General features: G+C 44.9%; 1 protein-coding gene across 1 annotated transcript; it reads left to right on the top strand.

Annotated features, from left to right (window-relative positions):
- On the top strand, positions 1-24,178 carry LOC138669611 (Krueppel-like factor 15). The gene is made up of 3 exons (XM_069756230.1): positions 1-81; positions 16,265-17,313; positions 23,542-24,178. Exons 2-3 carry the CDS (start codon positions 16,364-16,366, stop codon positions 23,714-23,716), a joined length of 1,125 nt encoding a protein of 374 aa, XP_069612331.1. The 5' UTR covers positions 1-81; positions 16,265-16,363; the 3' UTR covers positions 23,717-24,178.
- The last annotated feature ends 866 nt before the right edge of the window (positions 24,179-25,044 follow it).

Here is a 25,044-nt window from a genome sequence, read left to right as displayed (position 1 = left end):
GAATGCCAGCATGGAAGCCAGGAGCTGCGGCAGCGCCATGCGGGCCCTGGGGTAACAGTGCGGGGCCGCGCGGGAGGACAGGTGAGGCTCCGTCTCCGCCCTCGTGCACACGAGCCGCTTCTGCAGACGCAGGACTTGACTGTAGTGTTTGGTGTTCTGCAAAGTTTCCCTGTGCGGGAAAGTTGACGTGTTGACATGTTGTGCGAGGCGTGTGTGTACGCGCCCACGGCCGCCATGCGTGACAATACACGAGCGGATCGTGCCCGACACCGCGCGCTGGAACGATCGCACGTGGGCACGATCGCCGCCGCCGATCGGTGGGAGAAGTTACCGAAGTGATCGGCAGGCCTGCAGTGTTGTGATGGCTGCTGTCACACGGGGTGGGTGTGTCCCCATAGGTGCGGGGGGCAATTCTGCTGGGGAATAAGGTTGGAACCAATCAGAGTGTTACATTGAGGGCAGAGCTGTCTGGGAGGTAAAGCGTTAGGGTTCTCCACCACATAAAGGGGGCAGTTATTAATATTGCAATTTCTTACAAAAGTGCAAATTGAACCAAAACTATGAACTCTGTGCACTTGCTGAACATTATTAGTCACGTCCTAGGCTGCCACACACTGCGTGTACTGAGATCTGTTACCAGATACAAAGTGCTATGAAATAGAGCTCTGAGGCCTGATGAGGCTGGTGTACTAACTTTGAAAATCTGTCAGTGTGGATGACAAAGGCTTTTTTGAAAGTTTAACTCTATCTCTGCCGTCCTAGTGTGACTGACAGCTCCTCGGTGTCCGTCCTGCTGCTCAGGTCTCACAGGCTGCAGCTGTCAGTCAGACTGGGGGGACGGAGGGTGGACGAACATTTTACGTGTTGTTAAGACCTCGTTCAGACATAGTGATTTTTCTCGTACGTAGCCACGGACTGTTTCAGTGTTGTGGATCACATTTTCATATGTGTCAATTTTCACCCTCTTAGTGACCTTTCACTGTCCCTCCATGATTAGGACAAATTTTCCAAATCTAATCTGTCGTAAAAATAGCAATTTTCAATGGGCAGCAGCATCTAAGGGGTTAACAAGCCATGGTTGGTGACCACGCTGATCGTGACTGCAGTAGAGTGTCGTCTATAGTGCACAGCTGCATAGATGTTCAATGTAAGCTCAACAGGTCTCTTTAGTTATGCCATAAGTATTGGGAACCTAAAGACTGGTTCTCTTTAAAATTTGTGAAAAATTAAAATAGTCTTCTGGGACCTTACTATTTAATGGGATCCAGCTGCAGTAGCATTCACTGTTCCACTAAGCAATGTCCAAAACCTGTCCAATGTTTCAGATCCTGTCGAAAGAGGCCGCTGCTATCGGGGCACTGCCGCTGCTATTGGGGAAGATTTCTTTCCTCAGACAGAGCCAGTCCAAGGAATTATTCACTGCATGCCTGGCCATGCAAGTCAATGAGTCCATGTAAACCATGGGACTGCACTCGGATGACATCTGAGTGCAGTCCAATTTCCACAGACTAACAGAATGGAATCGGATCGTACTCTGAATCAAGGTTGATCAACTCTATTCTCTCTGATGAACAAACCGATACAGCTGTCTGCACCTAGCCCAATTCTAATATTGTTGAGTCACATCCAGTCTGCTATGTGGCCATCCCAATAATAGATCCGAGCTGTGTCATGTAAGTATATGCCATACTGTAAGCAGCTGGTATGAATGAGGGTAAGTCTGGGCTCTAATCACATGGCAGAGTTACAAGAAACCAGCTGCCAAAATTAGCAGCTAGATCTCGGTCTCCGCACGCACCCACATGAAGACAGGCCGCACCAAAAACATTCACACGTTGCTTGTCTGTTACTTGTTTGTTCCATTCTAATTTCTGAGTAAGGTAACGCTTCTAATATGACAATTAATTAATTTTCTTATTGTACAGTCATGGCCAAAAGTATTGACACCCCTGCAATTCTGTCAGATAATACTCAGTTTCTTCCTGAAAATGATTGCAAACACAAATTCTTTGTTATTATTATCTTCATTTAATTTGTCTTAAATGAAAAAACACAAAAAGAATTGTCCTAAAGCCAAATTGGATATAATTCCACACCAAACATAAAAAAGGGGGTGGACAAAAGTATTGGCACTGTTCGAAAAATCATGTGATGCTTCTCTAATTTGTGTAATTAACAGCACCTGTAACTTACCTGTGGCACCTAACAGGTGTGGGCAATAACTAAATCACACTTGCAGCCAGTTGACATGGATTAAAGTTGACTCAACCTCTGTCCTGGGTCCTTGTGTACCACATTGAACATGGAGAAAAGATAGAAGACCAAAGAACTGTCTGAGGACTTGAGAAACCAAATTGTGAGGAAGCATGAGCAATCTCAAGGCTACAAGTCCATCTACAAAGACTTGAATGTTCCTGTGTCTACCGTGCGCAGTGTCATCAAGAAGTTTAAAGCCCATGGCACTGTGGCTAACCTCCCTAGATGTGGACGGAAAAGAAAAATTGACAAGAGATTTCAACGCAAGATTGTGCGGATGTTTGATAAAGAAAATCGACTAACATCCAAACAAGTTCAAGCTGCCCTGCAGTCCGAGGGTACAACAGTGTCAACCCGTACTATCCGTCGGCATCTGAATGAAAAGGGACTGTATGGTAGGAGACCCAGGAAGACCCCACTTCTTACCCCGAGACATAAAAAAGCCAGGCTGGAGTTTGCCAAAACTTACCTGAAAAAGCCTAAAACATTTTGGAAGAATGTTCTCTGGTCAGATGAGACAAAAGTAGAGCTTTTAGGGCAAATGCATCAACATAGAGTTTACAGGAGAAAAAAGAGAGGCATTCAAAGAAAAGAAAACGGTCCCTACAGTCAAACATGGTGGAGGTTCCCTGATGTTTTGGGGTTGCTTTGCTGCCTCTGGCACTGGACTGCTTGACCGTGTGCATGGTATTATGAAGTCTGAAGACTACCAACAAATTTTGCAGCATAATGTAGGGCCTAGTGTGAGAAAGCTGGGTCTCCCTCAGAGGTCATGGGTCTTCCAGCAGGACAATGACCCAAAACACACTTCAAAAAGCACTAGAAAATGGTTTGAGAGAAAGCACTGGAGACTTCTAAGGTGGCCAGCAATGAGTCCAGACCTGAATCCCATAGAACACCTGTGGAGAGATCTAAAAATGGCAGTTTGGAGAAGGCACCCTTCAAATATCAGGGACCTGGAGCAGTTTGCCAAAGAAGAATGGTCTAAAATTCCAGCAGAGCATTGTAAGAAACTCATTGATGGTTACAGGAAGCGGTTGGTCGCAGTTATTAAAGGTTGTGCAACCAAGTATTAGGCTGAGGGTGCCAATACTTTTGTCTGGCCCATTTTTGGAGTTTTGTGTGAAATGATCAATGTTTTGCTTTTTGCTGCATTCTCTTTTGTGTTTTTTCATTTAAGACAAATTAATACCAAATAATTTGTGTTTGCAGTCATTTTCAGGAAGAAAATCAGTATTATCTGACAGAATTGCAGGGGTGTCAATACTTTTGGCCATGACTGTAAATGTAATACATGGATGTTTAAAGCACATAGCTGATTTTCTTGGATCTCGGCTGTCAAGATGACAGATCCCAGCATCTGATATGTATGGGGACTTTCTGATGTGTCCAGGACTGGCAGAGAAGGAACAGGACTAATCCCTTTTGTTTCAAGGGATTTAAGCCACTGAGGCTCGTGTGAAAGTGGCTTTCTCCAGTCACCTTCCAGGACGGGGCAGTATCTGAGGATGTCTCCCCGCCCTAATAGCGGACAGGAAACCAGAGAGGTTAAATACCCTCCCCCTTCCTGCAACCACCAGTGTTTTTCCTGTCCCCTATAGGGCATGAAGAGGTTCTCAGATAGTGCTACCGTGGCCGGCGATCGGAGCACTGTTACCTTAATGGCCGGGCAGTTGAGGTCGGGGGCTCCGCTCTCCTCCTCCGGTTACTGCTCCCATCTCTGCATGCACTGCGCGACTTGGAACCCTCCATCCCGCCCTTCCTGTGCCTCTCTCATGGGGCAAAGCAGGGCAGTGAAGCTCTCCGGGGTCCTCCTGTAGCTCCCCGGCTCTCTCTCCTCCCACCTTGCTGCCGCTGGAGGCCACGCATCGGAAGTGACGTGTCCGGACTTCTGGTCTAGCCTCCATGCTCAGGAGCCCGCGCGCCGGCGTTCCAAGCCTGCAGCAGCCATGACAGGCGGTCAATTGCAACACCCCCTACGGACCCTGGGAAGAGGAGGAGCACAGAATTAGCTGGCGACCTCGATGTCTATATATTCCTGGTCGGGGGAAGTCTCCAGGTAAGGCCTCTGTCTGTGTCCCTTCTGACTGTTGACTGACTGACCCTATGGACGGAGACAAATCCATGCACTCTGCTTCTGCAGAGCCCAGCGTTCACCCTCGGACTGTAAAGGTACCTTCACACTGAGCAACTTTACAACAAGAACGACATTGATCCGTGACGTTGCAGCGTCCTGGATAGCGATCTCGTGTTTGACACGCAGCAGCGATCAGGATCCTGCTGTGATATCGCTGGTCGTAGCTGAAAGTCCGGAACTTTATTTGGTCGTCAGGTCGGCGTGATTCGTCATGTTTGACAGCAAAAGCAACGATGCCTGCAATGTTTTTTTCACAGAGCTAACAACCAGCGAGAACGAGTACGTCACTGGATCGCTCCTGCATCATTCTGGAGTTGCTGTGTTTGACAACTCTACAGCGACCTAACAGCGACGCTCCAGCGATCTAGTTTAGGTCGGATCGTTGTCTATATCGCTGGAGCGTCGCTAAATGTGACGGTACGTTAAGTAGAGGATGAGGTCCCTTGCTGTCCAGCTTTTGTTATTAAGTGACTTAGTCCGCCTTTCTCTCTCTTTCTAGGGAGACAAGGTCCCTGCTCCTAAAAAAGATAAGATGCCCAGCACCAAGTGTGGTACATGTGCGACCAAGCTTCCCTCAGCTTATAAGAAAAAGCTCTGCCAACCATGCTCGGATGAAGTGCTGCGTAGTGAACAGCACTCCCTCCTGGACAGCATCAGAACCCTCATCAAACAGGAGGTCCAATCCTCTATGGCGGCCCTGTCTCTGGCCCCGACACCACAGCCTCCTCCTCCTAAGAAAAGGAAGATGGCTCCTACTGTATCTGACTCGGGGGAGATCCATACCTCGGGTTCAGAGGACATTTGGAGAGAATGAGGGTTCTACTTCCAACCCCAAAACTGACCATAAAAAATAAAAAATATCTCTTCTCTTCTGAAGATATGGATGAGCTAATTTCCATGGTGAGGGGCACCATGGGGGTGGAAGAGTAGGTAGCGAGTCATTCCGTTCAGGATGACATGTTTGGAGGGTTAAAGCCTAGGACCCCCGAAAGGGTTCCCTGTACACGAGAACATTGAAAACCTTGTCCTTCATGAGTGGGGCCTACCTGAGAAAGCTTTGAGTGTCCCATCAGAATTGAAGAATCGTTTCCCTCTGGAGGGGGACTGTTCTTTATGGGAGATGCCTAAGGTAGATGTTCAAGTATCCAGGGTAACCAAAAAAACGGCTCTACCCTTCGAGGATTCCTTGCAGCTCAAAGATCCTATGGATCGAAAAATTGAGAGCTTACTGAGGAAATCCTGGGACACATCTACTAATCTGCTGAAGACAAATGTGGCCTCCACATGTGTTGCCAGATCCCTATTTCTCTTGTTACGTATCCTAGAAAATCACCTTTCTCAGGGGACAGCTAGGGAGGAAATTCTAAATTCCCTACCATTACTTCAGAAGGCAACGGGGTTCCTGGCGGATGCTTCCGCTAAGTCTGTACGGGTAGCCGATAGGTCTGCAGTTCTCTCCAACTCCGCTAGGAGAGCTCTATGGCTTAAATCCTGGGGAGGTGACTTCTAAATCCAAATTGTGTGGTATTCTGTTTCAGGGTCATTATATGTTTGGGCCAGCCCTCGATGACATCCTAGACAAGGCTACGGATAAAAAGAAAGCTCTTCCGGAGCAAAAAAAGCTTGAGGAAATGCTTTTTTCATCCCCCCCCCCCCGTGAGCAGGTCCCCCAGAGGGATTACAGGGGTAAAATGGGTCGGTGGAGTTACCCCAAAGGGGTAAAGCTAGGAACATCCTTGTTCCACGACCCCAGCAGACCCCTAAAAAACAATGACTGCTCTCCGGTCGGAGGCCGACTCTCAGGGTTTCTTTCCCAATGGCAGGCCATCGCCACAAATCAGTGGGTCCTGCTTACCATTCGGGAAGGCTTAAGGTTTGAATTCGAGAGTCCTCTTCCTCAATTACCTCCCTACAGTCTCCACACCTTCGGGGACGCCTCAATGCAGATATTCTCGATCTGCTTCAGGCAGGGGTAATCTCCCAGGTACCTCCTCAGGAAATAGGAGAAGGCCACTATTCTCACCTATTTTTGGTGAAAAACCCCTCTGGGAAACACCGGGTTATTATATACCTGAAACCCCTAAATCAGGTAATCAATTACCAGAGATTCAAAATGGAATCAATCAAATCAGCAATCCCGCTGATTGGGCAGGACTGGGTAATGGCTACGGTAGATCTGAGGGACGCTTACTATCATGTGTCGATACATCCCGACCACAGGAAGTTCCTCAGATTTGCAGTGGCCCAGAATCATCGAGCCAGCCATTATCAATTCAATGTCCTTCCATTCTGAGTCTCATCAGCTCCTCGGGTCTTTACCAAGATCATGTCAGAAACAGTGGTCTTCATCTGACATCAGGGGATCTGTATCATCCCGTACCTGGACGATTTTCTTATCGCTCCATCTGTCCCTCGTCTAAATCAGGATGTGACGAAAGTCCTGGATATCGTGAAATCACTGGGATGGATTCTGAACTTGGAGAAGTCGGACCTCCATCCATCACCAAGAAAAAAATTTCTAGGAGTTCTTCTGGACTCAAGGGAAAGAATGTCCTTCTTACCCAGGGCCCGTCAGGACTATCTCGTCCACAGGATCTCCAGGTTCAGGAGCCAGAATTCTCCGACCCTAAGGGACTCGGTCAATCCTGGGTTTGTTGACGTCCTGCATCCAGGCAGTCTCCTGGGCCCAGGCTCACACAAGAGTCCTTCAGACCCACATCCTGAGGCATTCAAAAGGACCCCAGAATGCTCTAACCAGGAGGATTCCCCTCCCCAATCACGTGAAATCCTCTCTCTCATGGTGGCTGAACTCCCAGAACCTTCAAAGAGGAGTCAGCTGGGATCAAATGCCTCTGAAGGTGCTCACAACAGATGCAAGCCAGAGAGGTTGGGGTGCCATAATAGAAGGTTCCCACTTCCAGGGGTTGTGGCCCCCAAGCATCAGGTCCAGATCCTCGAATCAGAGAATTGAAAGCGGTGGAGGAGGCGCTAAAAGCCGCATCTGTCCTCATTCAGGGTCACCATGTACGGATAATGTCCGACAACACAACTACGGTGGCCTACCTCCGACACCAGGGAGGCACGAAATACACCATCCTAAAATCAACCGCTGCAAGGATTTTTTCCTGGGGAGAAAGACATCACCTGTCCGTCTCGGCAGTATACATAAAGGGGTCAGACAATGCCCAGGCGGACTTCCTAAGCAGGAAAGATTTCCACCCTGGAGAATGGTCCTTGAACCAAGAGGTGTTCTTATCCCTAGTCCGGAGATGGGGAAGTCCTAACATGGATATGTTTGCCAACAGTCAGAACACGAAGTCGAGCACTTTCTTTTCCCTCAACCCCTCAAGCGAGGCACAGGGACTGAACGCCTTCTCCCATCCTTGGAAATTTGCTCTGGCATACGCCTTCACACCAATTCCCATGTTGCCAAGGACGTTACAGAAGATCCGGACGGATCAAGTCACAATTCTGGTAGCACCTATGTGGCCAGGAAGAAGCTGGTACGGCGCACTAACAGACATGTCTCTGGAAGGCCTGATACTTCTACCTCAGATAGTAGACCTTCTTCAGCAGGGACCACTGCTACACCCAGACCTACACAGGCTGAAACTGGCAGCCTGGTTACTGAGGCCAAGATTCTGAGAGCTAGGGGTCTCGGATGACGTCATTCAAACCCTACAAAGAAGTAGGAAACCTATAACTAATGCCATCTATGGCAAGGTTTGGAAAAAAATTTCATCCCGGTGTGCCCCAAACAAACCTGATCCATTCCATCCCAACATCGCTCAGATATTAGAATTTCTCCAAAAGGGACTGGAGTTAGGACTCTCACCTAGCACCTTAAAAGTTCAGGTGTCTGCATTAATTTCCTTTTTTTTTTATCAGGATTTAGCAGGCCACCGTTGGGTTAAATGTTTCATGGCATCTGCGGCTAGGATTCGTCCTAGGCTCCAGGTCCAGACCCCTCCTTGGGATCTCAACCTTGTACTAAATAGTCTGACCAGGGACCCCTTTGAGCCCCTATCAGCCATCAGTTTAAAAATCCTGACCCTCAAGACTGTCTTCCTAGTATCAATCACTACCGCTAGGCATATAGGAGAGTTACAGGCCTTATCAGTACAAGGACCATACTTATCCATAACCATGGATAGCATAATCCTTAAGCTAGACCCTGCCTTTATGCCGAAGGTAGTCTCAGACTTCCACAGAAATCAAGACATTGTCTTACTCTCGTTCTGTCCAAATCCCTCTAATCCGAAGGAAGAAACCTTTCACACCCTGGATGTCTGCAGGGTGGTCCTCTTCTACCTCCAACAAACGGAGGGTTGGAGAATAGATCAAAACCTTTTCGTCCAGTGGTCAGGACGGAATAGAGGCAAGAAAGCGGCTAAAAGTACGATCGCTAACTGGATCAAGTAGGCCATCTGTCTTGCATACTCAACCCGGGAAATTGCTCCCCCGGCATCCCTGAAGGCTCACTCCACCCGTTCAGTCTCGACGTCCTGGGCAGAGAGAGGGAACGCATCGTCTGAGCAGATATGCAGAGCTGCCACCTGGTCGTCAATCCATACTTTCACCAGGCATTACAGGCTAAATTTCAATAGGGACCTATCGTTTGGCAGACGTGTTCTGCAGGCTGTTGTCCCTCCCTAAAGAAATTAGCTGTTGGTATCACTCCGGTACTGCTGTCGTGGAAGGTGACTGGAGAAAATAGAATTAGACTTGCTGGTAATTCGGTTTCTAGGAACCTTCCACAACAGCACTAATTTCCCTCCCTATCTGATATTCTTATTGGATGATTCCTGCACTTAAGTGGTAACTATTCATGCTATTGTGTCCAGAAAAAACACTGGTGGTTGCAGGAAGGGGAGGGTATTTTAAGCTCTCTGATTTCCTGTTCCCTATTAGGGCGGGTAGACATCCTCTGATACTGCTGTTGTGGAAGGTTCCTATAAACTGAATTACCGGTAAGTCTAATTCTATTTTTTTCCCCTCTTATGTTGAAATCATGATTGTTTAGCCATGAGTTTGTACAGGGGGTAGTCAAGAGAGCGGGCTATGGGCACCTTTAATTGAGTTCAATGACCACATGCGGAATCACCTGCGTTCAGTAGACGGCAGCACTTTTCATGTAGCGGACATTTGCTGCGTACAATGCGCTGACGATTCATGACTTTGGGCACTTATTCTTATGCTATGTGCACAGTGGATTTTTTTCCTCACCATTTTTGCAAAATCCGCAGGTAAAACGCACTACGGATTTACTGCTGATTTCCTGCGGTTTTTGTACAGATCCCACCTGTGGTTTTACACCTGCGGATTCCTATTGAGGAGCAGGTTTAAACCGCTGCAGAATCCGCACAAAGAATTGAGATGCTGCGGAAAATAAACCGCAGCGTTTCCGCACGGTATTTTCCACAACATGTGCACTGAGGATTTTGTTTTCCATAGGTTTACATGGTACTGAACAACGCATGGAAAACTGCTGCGAATCCGCAGCAGCCAATCCGCTGCGGATCCGCAGCAAAATCTGCAACGTGTGCACATAGCCCAAATGGCTGACAAAAGTGCTGAATAGTGATGAGCGAATATACTCTTTACTCGAGATTTCCCGAGCACGCTCGGGGGTCCTCCGAGTATTTTTTAGTGCTCGGAGATTGTTTTCCTCACCTCAACAGCATGATTTACAGCTTATAGCCAGCTTGATTACATGTGGGGATTCCCTAGCAACCAGGCAACCCCCACATGTACTTATGCTGGCTAACAGATGTAAATCATTCAGCTGTGGTGATGAAAACTAAATCTCCGTGCACTAAAAAATACTCGGAGGACCCCCGAGCGTGCTCGGGAAATCTCGAATAATGAGTATATTCGCTCATCACTAGTGCTGAAAAGTAATCAAACTGAAACACACAAGCTGCTTTCACAAAATGCACCTTTTTGCAATTTTTCAAAAGTCGCAGCAAAAAAATAGCAGTTTTTATGCGATGTCATAAAAAGATCGCAATGAAACTGCAACATGTGAAGGCAGCCTAAAGGATACGTTACATTGATGTGGGTGGGAATAAGCTATAAGGAAATCAAATTGCACAAGATTAAAAAAGTGTGTCCAGACAAAAAAAAAACCAAAAACTGTGCAGTAACAAATTGCACAAAAATGTTGTGATTTTTGGAATTTTTTTTCTCCAGCACAGCCAACGTTTTGAATAAATGGTGTGACAAAACATGATATCTGATTCACCAAAATGTCCATGACTAGAGTAAATCTCTTACTCTGGTGTTTGACAGCTGAGAGATGTGCTACATTCACTAAGGCTATGTTCACACGTTCCTGATTTCCCTCCTTTTTTTCAGGACTAAAAACCGCAGCTCTTGGCAGAAAACGCAGGTCCTTTTTTTGGTGCTTTTTTGGTGCTTTTTTGTTCCTTTTTTTGATGCGTTTTTTGATGCGTTTTTTATGCAGTTTTCTATGCAGAGTCTGTGTGTTTTCTAGGAAGTTTTTTAGGGTTAAAATGGCTGAAAATACCCTAACCCTACCCCTAACCCTATTCTAACCTTAGTGGGAAAAAAAAAAAAAATTCTTAATTTTTTTTATTGTCCCTACCTATGGGGGTGACAAAGGGGGGGGGTCATTTACTATTTTTTTAAATTTTGATCACTGAGATAGGTTATATCTCAGTGATCAAAATGCACTTTGTAACGAATCTGCCGGCCGGCAGATTCGGCGGGCGCACTGCGCATGCGCCCGCCATTTTGCAAGATGGCGGCGCCCAGGGAGAAGACGGCCGGACGGACACCGGGAGGCCGGGTAAGTATAAGGGGGGGAGATGAGGGCACGGGGGGTGGCGTCGGAGCACGGGGGGTGGCATTGGAGCATGGGGGGGTGGGATTGGGGCACGGGAGGGCAGCCACACTGCAGCGGTTCTGCACCACAAACCGCAGAAAACCCGCAGATATTTTTTTCATCTGCGGGTTTTACTGCAGGTTTGACCTCACAATGGAGGTCTATGGGTGCAGAACCGCTGCAGTTCCGCAAAAAGAAGTGACATGCGATTTTCCGCAATGTGGGCACAGCAGTTCCTGTTTTCCATTGGGTACATTGTAATGTACCCTGCATGGAAAACAGCTGCGGACCCGCAGCGGGAAAATCGCGGCGATTCCGCATGAAAAAAAGGATGGTGTGAACATGGCCTAAAGAGGTTTTATTCTTTTGGAAAAGTGGATCCCAAATGTTTCCTGTAATGTAAAATAACAAAGCCATATGGTGCTCACCCTGCCCCACTCCATTGTTGGCTCACTGCCGTTGCTCTGGTCTGTGTTTTGGCCGCAACAGTGAGATCATGACTACACCGCTCAATTTTACATTACCGGAAACCATACCTCCCAACTTTCAAAGAAGGGAAAGAGGGACAAAGTCAGCAAATTTTAGGCCACACCTCTGACCACACCCATTTCACAACTAGCCACGCCCCAACCACACCCATTTAGCACTTCTGATCACAATGTTTTGTAAACAATAATTATAAACAAAAAAAATATGGCCACACATGACGCTCCATACTGTATAATGGCCACACATGATGCTCCATACTGTACAATGGCCACACACGACGCTCCATAGTGTACAATGGCCACACACGACGCTCCATACTGTACAATGGCCACACACGACGCTCCATACTGTACAATGGCCACACACGACGCTCCATACTGTACAATGGCCACACACGACGCTCCATACTGTACAATGGCCACACACGACGCTCCATACTGTACAATGGCCACACACGACGCTCCATACTGTACAATGGCCACACACGACGCTCCATACTGTACAATGGCCACACACGACGCTCCATAGTGTACAATGGCCACACACGACGCTCCATAGTGTACAATGGCCACACACGACGCTCCATACTGTACAATGGCCACACACGACGCTCCATACTGTACAATGGCCACACACGACGCTCCATACTGTACAATGGCCACACACGACGCTCCATACTGTACAATGGCCACACACGACGCTCCATACTGTACAATGGCCACACACGACGCTCCATACTGTACAATGGCCACACGCGACGCTCCATACTGTATATTGGCCCCACATGATGGTCCATACAGTATTATGGCGCCACATGATGCTTTGTACAGTATAATGGCCCCACACAATGCTGGGTACAGTATAATGGCCACACATGGTTACCCCACCCCCATCATTGCCTTCTCCATCACTACACACAGACACCTTTCACCGCGCTCCCTCGCAGCAGCCGGCAGCTTCCACTCCCACGGCGCTGAATGGTGTCATCCAGCTGCGCCGCTGACTGCTCACGTCGCTGCAGCTGTGATACGCCACTGATAAAGACCTCCGTGTTTCCTGTGCCAGTCAGTGTCAGAGCGAGGAGCAATATCTGCTCTGATCCGACACAGCCAGCGTCCACTCCGTACACCTCGTACACATGCGACTCCGCTCCATACACCTCGTACACACACGACTCCGCTCCATACACCTTGCACATGCGGCTCCACTCCATACACTTCGTACACACACGGCTCCGCTTCATACACCTTATACACACACGGCTCCGCTCCGTACACCTCATACACACACGGCTCCTCTCCATACATCTCGTACACATACGGCTCCACTCCGTACACCTCGTACACACACGGCTCCGCTCCGTACACATTGCACACGCTGCTCCGCTCCGTACACATTGCACACACACGGCTCCGCTCCGTATACCTCGTACACACAGCTCCACTCCGTACACCTCATACACATGCGGCTCATCTCCATACATCTTGTACACACACGGCTCCACTCCGTACACCTCGTACACACATGGCTCCGCTTCATACACCTCGTACACACACGACTGTGCTCCATACACCTCGTACTCACACGGCTCCGCTCCATACACATTGCACACACTGCTCCACTCCGTATACCTTGTACACACATGGCTCTGCTCCGCACACCTCATACACACACGGTTCCGCTCCGTACACCTCGTACACATGGCTCCGCTCCATACACATTGCACACGCTGCTCCACTCCGTATACCTTGTACACACATGGCTCTGCTTGGCACCCAGGCTGTGTTCGGCTGTTACCTCAAACTAGAAGTGTCTCCTCTCTCTCCCTCTCTGAACAGTGATGCTGGGAGACTCAGGAACCTGGGGAAGGGGCGTGGCCTAACAAAAGGGGGTGTGACGGAGTTCTCCTGCTGTCTCCCGGGATGAGAGCGTCCTGCGCTGGACAGCGGGGCAAAGAATCAAATCCGGAACAATCCCGCACAATGAGGGACGGTTGGGAGCTATGCCGGAAACATTTGGGGTCCACTTTTGCATATGTAGGAAACGCCATTTGGAGGGGAACTCCTCTTTATGTATTAGGGGTATCTTACTCCAGCTCATCGTTCATCAAGGCCGGCTTATGAAACTCCAGTCGTGATAAATTGGAGGTTTTTTTTGTTTTACTTGTTATTCATATTGCTTTATTCACTGTTTTTTTTCCCCCTAGATAGTATTTCTAATATTGCTTTAGTAGATAATATCGCAGTTTCTCAGTCCCATTTCTTGGAATCATTAGTGACTAAAAAAACCTGAAGCAAAATGATCTGTGTGGAAATTGGTGTTGCCATCGTGCCTCTTGCCATTGACCACTTACCAAGGTCACTTAGTGCAAGGGTCTCGGACTTTGATTAGTGTTGGCCATAAAGGAGCTGATGGTAGCTGTGATTCTGAGGTAATGTTCTTCCTTTCTCACAAGGGTTAAGCAGCTATGGTTGTGTGAGCTCATGTCTGTAGAGCCACCTCCTGAGGTTCCAGGATGTCCGAATACATAACTCTTGATGTGCTGGACCGATGCGGGCGGACGCACACAAAGCAGGAGAACCAATGTTGCATACATGTGATCTAATCTTAATTATTTTCAGTTTCACGGATATTTCAGTTCAGCTGAATCAAATGTGCAGGACGCAACAAGTTTTCTCCTGCGGTTATGTAACGTGTTCTCAAAGCTTACTGTATACTTAAGACTGCACCCTGTCTGTATACATAAAAGTATGAAAAGGCTCCTAATATCACTACTTATTCCTTATCCATAGGATGGGCAAGCCTATACTGGTTAATGGGGGCAACTGCTGGGACCCCCCAGGGATTTCAGGATTGAGACTTTACATTCCTGTCATGAATAGAGCAGAGAGAGGTGACTTTCTCGTCATTCATTGTCAAAGGGATTGCCAGAGAAGGCGGAGGACAGCACTTGCCTTTCCCGTAGACAATATGTGGGGTAATTCTCATTACTAGATGTCTGATTGCTGGGAGTCCTCTCCATAACCCCAGCCATCCCCAGATCAGGGCTCTGTAGCCCCACCTTGAATAGAGCGGAGGTATACTGCTCCCACCGTTCTCCAGCAGTCCCATAGACAATAAATGAAGCGAAAGTCAAGCATTGTCCATCCATGGTGACAGGTTACAAGTAAACCATGTGCAGTCTTGTCTATAGGAAAGTGAATAACTTGCTGACCACTGGGACCCCAAGCGATAAGCAAGTTACCCACATTCCTATGGATGAGATTGAGCAAGGTTTGCTTGTAGTCTTTTGCAAAGTGGCAGTTTTTTTTTATTGTACAGGCAATGTAATGTAAAACAGTGGTTGCAAAGTAGGACATGGGTCTTTCACTGGATTTTTTAAATTTACTCTTGAGTGCCTCCTCCAATTGAAATTTATGCAGGGGTGGAACAAAAAAGCGCACGATAGGGTGATCCCTCCAATATGAGATAACAGAGACTCAAGTGGTTGTGCTCACCTAAGGTGTTACTACAAGAGGAGAACTCCTTTTAAGAAGTTGAACACTTGTAAAAGAACTGTGCTGCTGAAATGAAGACTCTTCAAATGGATAACCAGAAAGTTTTTATTATCTATGCGTTTCGGTGCAGAACAAACACCTTTTTCAAGACATAGCCTTGTTTTAAGCTGTTTTTGTCCACAGATTTTTTTCTTTTCTTATGGTGGTAATGGTGTAAATATTTCCTTCATCCTGCTGGCTGTATACCACAGAACTTCTCTATGGACTTTTACTTTTTCTCCTCTATGACACTGGCTTATCAAAACATGGCTGCATCGTAGAGGGGAAAAAGGCAAACACCCACAGAGTAGGTCACAGCTGTATCCCAGCTCAGCGTGTTCTCCTGAAACTTGATTTGTCTGCCGTGAACACGCTAAGAACTCCGCAGTCGCCTTGTCCTGTCCTGCTATTGAAGTGACGGAGCACAGGAGAGCAGCAGTGTTGGAGAGCCGGAGCACTATAGAACAGCAGCGCATCGTCTGTAACACAGATGAGCTTGGCAATGTAGTGCTGCAGTACAGGAAAGAATGCAGCGATTGGGGAGAGAGGACAAGTTGAGCCAGGCTGCAGCTGTGATCTCTGTGAGCATTTGCTTTCGCCCCTCTATGACGCGGCTGTGTTTTGATTGGACATAGAGGAGAAAAAGCAAGCGCCCACAAATACTGTAAGATCTGTGGTATACACCCAGTTGATTGAAGGAAGAAATTTATTATTGTCTGCTCTTTAGTACCAGGGGTTATAACTATTGAATGTAGGGGAACTGGGGAAAAAAAGGATAAACAGTTCCAGAATCTGTGGAGACGGTGCTCAGTTTAAATGGAAAAAATCCAGTAAAAGGTCCTGTTTAAATGTGCAGTTTCTTATTATTGCAAGTTGTAGTGTGGTGTTGACACAGTGCACATTCTAAATGCTCCACTAGCATTACAGTGGTAAACAGAATACCTCTTTATATAATACATACTCTTCCAATCTAAATAGTTATTTTCTTTTTTTCTGCAGATCATTGAAAGTCCTCACATTAAGGTTCCGAACAGATTACTTCCTGGAAGTCTCACACCCCATCTTGGCAAGGGCTGTGGGGTATAATCGGTCTGGAAAATGGTTTCTCTAATCTGTAGTGAACCACTCTCGGCCTCTGATCTTCTCTCTAATGCCACTTCTCCGTGTCAACAAAACATGGCTGTGCCACAGTCTGGAGATGTATCAATGCTCACTCTACTGCAGGATGATGCCAGAACTTCCTCTCCATCTCTGGCTGAACAGCTTGATAACTGTACTGTCTCCCCACAAAAGAAAGGTGTAGATGACGGTGGCCTTAAAGAAATGGAAGGAATTATTCTATCCCAATTGGTAAAGGCAGTGGAAGAGCCAAAGGAAGCTACTGCAATGGCACAGTTAAAACTCCCAGATTTTTGTGCCCAGATCTCTGGTGACTTCAGTCCTACGCTAGAGGAAATTGAAGAGTTTTTGATGGAAAATATGGACCTTATCCGAGAAGAACTGGTTGAGAAACAACCAATGCCTGGAACATGGGTTCAGAACTGCATGACAAGTGAGCAGGCTTCAGACACAGATGCAACTCCACCAACTGAGGATTTATCACCTTCACTAACTTCAGATACTTCAGCCAGTCCATCTTTCACAACCGACAGTATTCCTGTCATCCTTCAAATCCAACCAATGCCCGATGCTTCTTCTCTGGCACAAAGCTCTACGGGTGGTGTACGGCTCACACAGCTTGTAATCAGTGTACAGGGCCAAAGCCTGGCGCTAACTCCCGTCCCAGGGCCTACTTCACCAGGGGACCAAAAGTATGTTAGAATTGCTCCTCTACCTGTGGCTGTCCGACCATTGACATTAGGAGGGGTATTTGTCACTGAAGGGCAGCAAAAAATCCAGAAGGGTGCTCCAGCTGTGATCAGAGTACACAAGTGCAGTCACCCTGGTTGTAACAAGATGTACACCAAAAGTTCACATCTGAAAGCCCACTTTCGGCGACACACCGGGGAGAAGCCTTATGTTTGCACGTGGCCAGAGTGTGGATGGAGGTAAAAAAACAAAAAAATCTTTCATTGGTCTTAGTTGCAAATACATGACTACACTTCATATGCTGTCTTGTTTTTAAAGTTATTGCCAGATTTAAAAAAAAAACCTTTAACTTGAGTTCACTACTATTTTTTAGGTGTCTCCTTGCTCTGTCATCGGTACCCATGTATGCCACCAGCCATTCTCATGCAATACAAACATTTAGTACAAGAAATGAGTAAATTGATTTGTAACTAATACAATTCATACAAATTTTCCCCAAAATTTTGATTTGCCACAGGTTGAAATTTTCAGTTTTTGATTTAATAGGAATCCAGTAAATAGGGGACTTTTGGCCAGGGCGGGGATAAAAAATAGTAAAATATGTTGAATGGCTGGCTTAGGACAGTTGAGTATTATCTTTGTTTTACTTTTTTGATGCCACAGACAAGTCAGAGAAATTTGCTCATCTCGGGTCGGTGTCATGGGCTTTCCCGTCTCACTATCTATGCTGTCCATGGGACATCCATATATTGAACAGATAGTATGGCTCACACCGAGGCCTTGCCTCAAACTGTTCAATAAACAGGTGTGGCATATATTGCTTATGCAGAGAGGAGGACTTATGATTCCTAATGCCCCCTTGCAGAATAGTTCAATTTAGTGGGTGACAGAAGGAAGAATTTAAAGAAAAAAAAATTAAAACCTATCCTAGTTCTCATTAATTAGACGATTAAATAAAAGAATGAACAGACCTTTTAATAATAAATAGAATTATGATGGGATAAGTTGAATGAGAGGATATCCCTTTTCCACAAAAAAATTACTGTACAACATCAAAAAGCTTAAAGAATGTCTCATATATATATATATATATATATATATATATATATATATATATATATATATATATATACACATATATATATATATACACATATATATATATATACACATATATATATATATACACATATATATATACACATATATATATATATACATATATATATATATATATATATATATATATATATATATATAAATATATATATATATATATATATATATATATATATATATATATATATATACATATACTTATACATATATATATATATATATATATATATATATATATATATATATATATATATATATATATATATATATATATATATATATATATATATATATATAGTGTCTAAGGGTCTGTTTGTCTGTAACCGAAATCCCACGCCGCTGATTGGTTGCGCCCGGCCGGCCTCGACCAATCAGCGTTCATAAATAAACTACATACATATACTAGAACGAGAATAACATGAAGGACAGTCTGTGAGGGAGAGAATAACATGGAGGACAGTCTGTGAGGGAGAGAATAACATGGAGGACAGTCTGTGAGGGAGAGAATAACATGGAGGACAGTCTGTGAGGGAGAGAATAAAAATTTTCCCCGTTTTTAAGTTTATCATATGGAAAAATAAATGGTGTCTTTGAAAACTTTAAGTCATCCTGTAGAAAACAAGCTGTCATACAGCGATAGATGACTAATAAAGTTTTGACTCTTAAAATAAAGACAGGAGAAAAACAATGGCAGTGTGTCCAATGGGTTAAAACATAAATGTAAACACCAATGTTTATATGAATACTAGATGGTGGCCCGATTCTAACGCATCGAGTATCTACTATATAATTGTCTACGGGTCACTTCCGCCTGTCCTTCTGTCTGTCTGTCACGGTTATTCATTCGCTGATTGGTCTCGCCAGCTGCCTGTCATGGCTGCCGCGACCAATCAGCGACGGGCACAGTCTGGAAGAAAATGGCCGCTCCTTAATCCCCGCAGTCAGTGCCTGTCGCCCGCATACTCCCCTCCGCTCACCGCTAACACAGGGTTAATGCCGGTGGTAATAGACCGCGATATGCCGCGGGTAACGCACTCTGTTACCGCCGCTATTAACCCTGTGTGTCCCCAACTTTTTACCATTGACGCTGCCTATGCGGCATCAATAGTAAAAAAAAATGTTAAAAATAATAATAAAAAAAAAAAAACCTGCTATACTCACCCTCCGTAGTCGCTCGCGCCGGCCGCCATCTTCCGTTGCAGGTTTTGGTGGCAGAGATGGTATGGGAGAAGGACCTGCCATGACTTCACGGTCATGTGACCGCGACGTCATCACAGGCCCTGCGCGCCTGTGCGAGAAGGACCTGCCATGACGTCACGGTCATGTGATCGCGACGTCATCACAGGCCCTGCGCGCCTGCGCTAGAAAGACCTGCCATGACGTCACGGTCATGTGACCGCGACATCATCACAGGTCCTGCGCTCATACCAACCCTGGGACCGGAAGCTGCCGTGGACTACAAGGGGCCCTCGGAAAGGTGAGTATATGTTTATTTTTTATTTTTTACACTGTGACAAACCTGGCTGGGCAATATAGTACGTGACTGGCCAATATACTACGTGGCTCTGTGCTGTATACTACTTCGCTGTGCAATATACTACGTGGCTCTGTGCTGTATACTACGTGACTGGGCAATATACTACGTGACTGGGCAATATACTACGTGACTGGGCAATATACTACGTGGCTGCGCAATATACTACGTGACTGGGCAATATACTACGTCACTGGGCAATTTACTACGTGGTTGGGCAATATACCACGTGGCTCTGTGCTGCATACTACGTGGCTGGGCAATATACTACGTGGCTGGGCAATATACTACGTGGCTGGGCAATATACTACGTGGTTGGGCAATATACTACGTGGGCTGTGCAATATACTGCGTGGCTGGGCAATATACTACGTGGACATGCATATTCTAGAATACCCGATGCGTTAGAATCGGGCCACCATCTAGTCTACTATATAATCGTCTAATTCTGTCTGTTTGTAACGGAGATCCCGCGTTGCTGATTGGTCGCGGGCAGCTGGCGAGACCAATCAGCGACAGGCGCAGTCCGTCCGTGAATTGGCGCAGGATTTGAACCACGCTTCTCTGATTGGTCGCGCCCAGCCGGCCACGACCAATCAGCGATATTGGCTCGAGATTTAACCCCCGCTGCGCTGATTGGTCACGCCCTGCCGGGCGTGACCAATCGGTGATATTGGCGCGGGATTTAAACACCGCTTCACTGATAATGTATATATTTTACCCGGAAAATCCTGTATATTCATTGCATTATTCTTAAAGCTTCATAAATAAACTACATACATATTCTAGAATACCCGAAGCGTTAGAATCGGGCCACCATCTAGTAAGTAAATAGCAGCTCTTTGTCTTGTAAAATAACACCCCAAAACAGAAATCTGATGGACCCATTATAGTCAGTGGGGGTTCTGTTTGTACCCATTACGCTACAGATGTGTCCTCTGTATAAGTCATTTTTCTCTGTTCTTACAATAGAAATTGAGCTACAAAATGTTGTTTTTTTTTTTTTTTTTATATAATACTGACGTGGACAAAATTGTTTTTACCCTTCTGTAAAAGTAAGAAAAACCCAACAATGGTCACTGGAATAACTTGAAGCTGACTATAGTCATTTTCAAGTTTACATGTACTGATTACCAACTAATGAAAATAAGACCTTGCTTTTGAATTGTGGTTCAAACGAAAAATATAAAAAGAAAACAAACGAATGCAAATGGCCTGCACATAAATGCAAGTTACCGTTTTGAATGTTAATTACAGGACACCTTGGTTTCACATGTTGCTGTGGTCACATTATTTTCAATCTTTTCTTAGGGTACCATCATTTGTTGTCCAGGCCATTTTCATTAGTTTGTTTTATTATTTTTCTGTTGAACCACAATTCAAAGGCAATGTCTGATTTTCATTAGTTGATATTCAGTAAATGTAAATTGAAAATTACTTTTGTTAGTTTCAAGTTATTTCTGTGACTGGTGGGTTTTTCTTACTTTAACAGAAAGGTACCAATAATTTTGTCCATGTCTGTATGTGTTACCTACTGTTTATTGGTACTATATTCCAAAAAATCTTAAATATTCCAGTTTTCGCACTGCCAAAAGATAAATGACCAATAGATGGATGCGTCTCTTTTTCTAGCTGACTAGTCAACTTCGCTGTTTAGACTAGGATAGAATAAGCAGAGCCCTGTCATTATCATTACAGAGTATGTAAGTTGACTGCTCTAGTGTTCTCCTAGAAGACTAGAAAAGGAAAGATAGTAATGGCCTGTTAATATGGGCAGATTGCATTTTCATGCCCACAAAATGATTATTAATACAATCATTCTGTGCACATGGAATATCAGTGTTTTGCTCCCATGTCATTAAAGAGGTTACACATCGTTGCTTCCTCAATCCTGTAATAATCTGACATTTCTTTGGAAAGCCCCTTGTGTTGCATCTACCAGAAGGCGCACGGACCATGCTGCACTGTTTACACCCCAATACAGAATGCAAAAGTGCCTTCAATATGGAAATTTTAATCTTTTATTATTATTTTTTTTAAAGTTACATTTTAAAATAACATGGCATACTTCTCTGTGGATATAAATCTATTTAATTAAACTAAAAGATATCTTTAAAGGGGTTTAAATACACAGCGGGCTTGTAAGTTTCATTGATCATATCAGGAGTTTAGGAACCAAACACAGGAACAAATTTTGCATTTATATACCCATTTGATTACTACATTGAAATAAATGTGAGATATGCAAGACTGAATGACATGTCATTACTGATGAGCGGACACCTTTTCCGAGCACGTTCGCTCATCACTAATGACATGCCATTCAGTGTCCTGTGTTTAGTAAGAAAACGTGTCCTAAAAATGAATTTTTGCCGTGAATCACTAAACAAATTCCATTGCACAAGGACTTTGCCAACTGGGATCTAGTAGTATCAATTACTTAGCGGCAATTTTCACCTGCAATGTTTGAGTGGTTTTTAGTGATCTCTAAGAGCAGCACATGCAGTAGTTGTCTGCTGGAGGTGAATGCAATTTATTAAAGATTAGTTACTCTGATCATAGTATTTGCAGTCAGCGGCACATTGAGGATGAAAAACAAACGTCAGACTTTATTTTTTGTGATCATCAGGAGAGTAGCAATGACTCGCTTTTTCGCAGTTCCAGACATACAATGCTCATTATGTAACCTTCTTCATACAGGTTGGATAAAAATGTCCACGTATAGTTAATTCCGTCCAGGAGCTAGCATCAGAATGTACAGTACTGTAAAACTAATGTCAAGGTATACCTGCGATAAGCAGACCTAAAAGGGTCATCCAGGCCACAAGATAGGTCATCAATAGCATATAGGTGGGGATTCAACGTTCAACAACCTCACCAATCAGCTCTTATTTGTTCCAGCACTAGTTTGGGTTTCAGTATTGCACAAAGCAATAGCGGTGTATATGTTCCCTCAGATCGAATCCATATAGCCCTAGAAGTAGGGGACTACATCAATAAAGGCTCTTTTACTTTGCATTCTTCAACGTGCTCAGTGGTCCCTTCGGGGCTTACGTACAAACCCATGTAACTGGATTCTGACGTATGCGCCGATGGGGCCTTTTGACTATAATGGTGGTGACAGTCAGCTTGTGCTGTCGTACATCACTGTCGCCTTCTGGAGGCAGACACTCAGACATTGTAGAGACGTCTTCTTCCAGTAGGCTTAAATATCTGAAAATTGTGTCTTGTATGCCAGTCTAAATAATCAGGACCACTGGAGTGAGGTGCGCCTAATTCATTAAGTGGTGCCCCCCTCTTAATGAATTAGGCTTGCCCTTCCAGCAGAAATGTTCCTCAAGTCAAAGACTAGAGTACATTTGTGGAGAAATTTATGCCACTAAAGTGATGTACATTTTTATGACTGACAGTTGGGCTTCACTACGCTGTGTCCCATTTTGGTGAAGCTGGCTGGGACTGGCATAAAATGCCAAAAGGCAACATTTTTGCACGACTTCGAGTTGTGGAAAAATTGTGGGACATTTGAAGATGTTTTTCACCAGAATCTTGGTGAAAGCACAATCATGAATTGGGTCCCAAGTATTCCATAGTGCCAATTCCCGCTGTCTGAAGCAGAGAAGTGCTTCTGGAGACCTGATCATGTAAAGAATATTGTGAACATAGAATTGTTTCAAGCAAAGTAAGTAGGGTTAAGTAGCATTTCAGCTTTTATAATATGGGGGTAGATGTTCAAATGTCTCCATAGGTGTGAGATGTGCAATGTTGGAATATTGATCAACCTGTCTGTTTGTTTTTTATTTTGTGCGATCTGTAGGTTTTCTCGTTCTGACGAACTTTCAAGGCACAAGAGATCCCATTCTGGAGTAAAACCCTATCAGTGTACAGTATGTGACAAGAAGTTTGCCCGCAGTGACCATCTATCCAAACACATGAAGATACATCGAGGCCAGAGAGTTGGTGGATGTCGGACACCACGTGCCACCACTTAACTTCCTTCTTTTTTGACTTTCACCAGCCGACCAGCGTGAATTAAGTTGCTGCTTTTAAAAATTGACCGTTTTCTATGATGTGAACTTCGAGAAGGAACAATATAGCAAACCAATGGGTCATACTGGATTAACCCATACTGAATCAGTAGGGCTTACAAGGGAGTTTTTTGACACTACTCTCTTAGTCACGTAGATATTAGCTTCCAGCCAAGTTACTGTACAATGGTTTACTTGGCTGTTTTCAATGAGTCTCTTCTCTTGTCTTGGGTAGAGGTTCTGCAACGAATACCTGTGAATATAGCCCTACCTCTTTTTGTTTTGACTGTTACTTGTTTTGTTGGATTTGCATTACAGACTTTGCCAAGTAGTCTGTTCATATACAATGCCATAAGCATCTGTTATTTTCTACAGATTTTACACATTTTAAAGGCTGTTACTTTTATGATCCTGTTGTGTGAAGACAGCTGTTGTGTTGACTTCTTTTTTTTTTAATTTTATTGCCGATATTAAGATCATCAGCAAGTAAATACAGATAAGATAAAATCAGAAGACTTACAATGTAGGTTGGTGCACTTACATTACACGGTACTGTATACCATAACATAGAATGGCCTGTGTATACCAAATATGGCTGCAGCAGGCTCACTGGAAACTGTTACTTCAGTTCAAAAATAGACATTTTTGTAACACTAATTTATTTTTTTTCTGTTTTACCGTTTCAGGGTATGGTCTTACTGTAACAAATGTTACTTACGCAAAGCGTTTAAGAAGATCGCCCATGGTGGGCTAGCTTCTTGTATCTTTTAAATATCTCAAGTTCTGTAGCATTCATAGTTACGGGTTATAAATATACTCTTAAGAGTGGGGCCACGTGGCAAAATAAATTTTTCAGAAAATCAATGCAAAACTGTTAGAGTCGCAACACTGACTAATTTTTAAAGGGATTCTCCACTACTCGGACATTCCATTGTCAATCACCATATTTCCCCACCTAAAATAATAGCCTGTACTCTGGTGCCATTTCAGCGGCGCTGGCACCTGCCACTAGAGCCCTGCAGCCAATCAGTGGCCGCATGGCTTTCACTTCCTTTGGATATATTTGACATTCAGAGTAAGGTCGCGTTCACATATTTAGTATTTGGTCAGTTTTTACCTCACTATTTGTAAGCCAAAACCAGGAGTGGGTGATAAATACAGAAGTGGTGACGTGTTTCTGTTACACTTTTCCTCTGATTGTTCCACTACTGATTTTGGCTTACAAATACTGAGGTAAAATACTGACCAAATACTGAAAGTGTGAACGCGGCCTTAGTCAGAGAGCTCCAGCA

This window comes from Ranitomeya imitator, chromosome 3 (assembly GCF_032444005.1).
Source record: "Ranitomeya imitator isolate aRanImi1 chromosome 3, aRanImi1.pri, whole genome shotgun sequence".
Lineage (NCBI taxonomy): Eukaryota > Metazoa > Chordata > Amphibia > Anura > Dendrobatidae > Ranitomeya > Ranitomeya imitator.
Note: the sequence above shows the minus strand (reverse complement) of the source record. Positions and strands in the feature narration are given on the sequence as shown.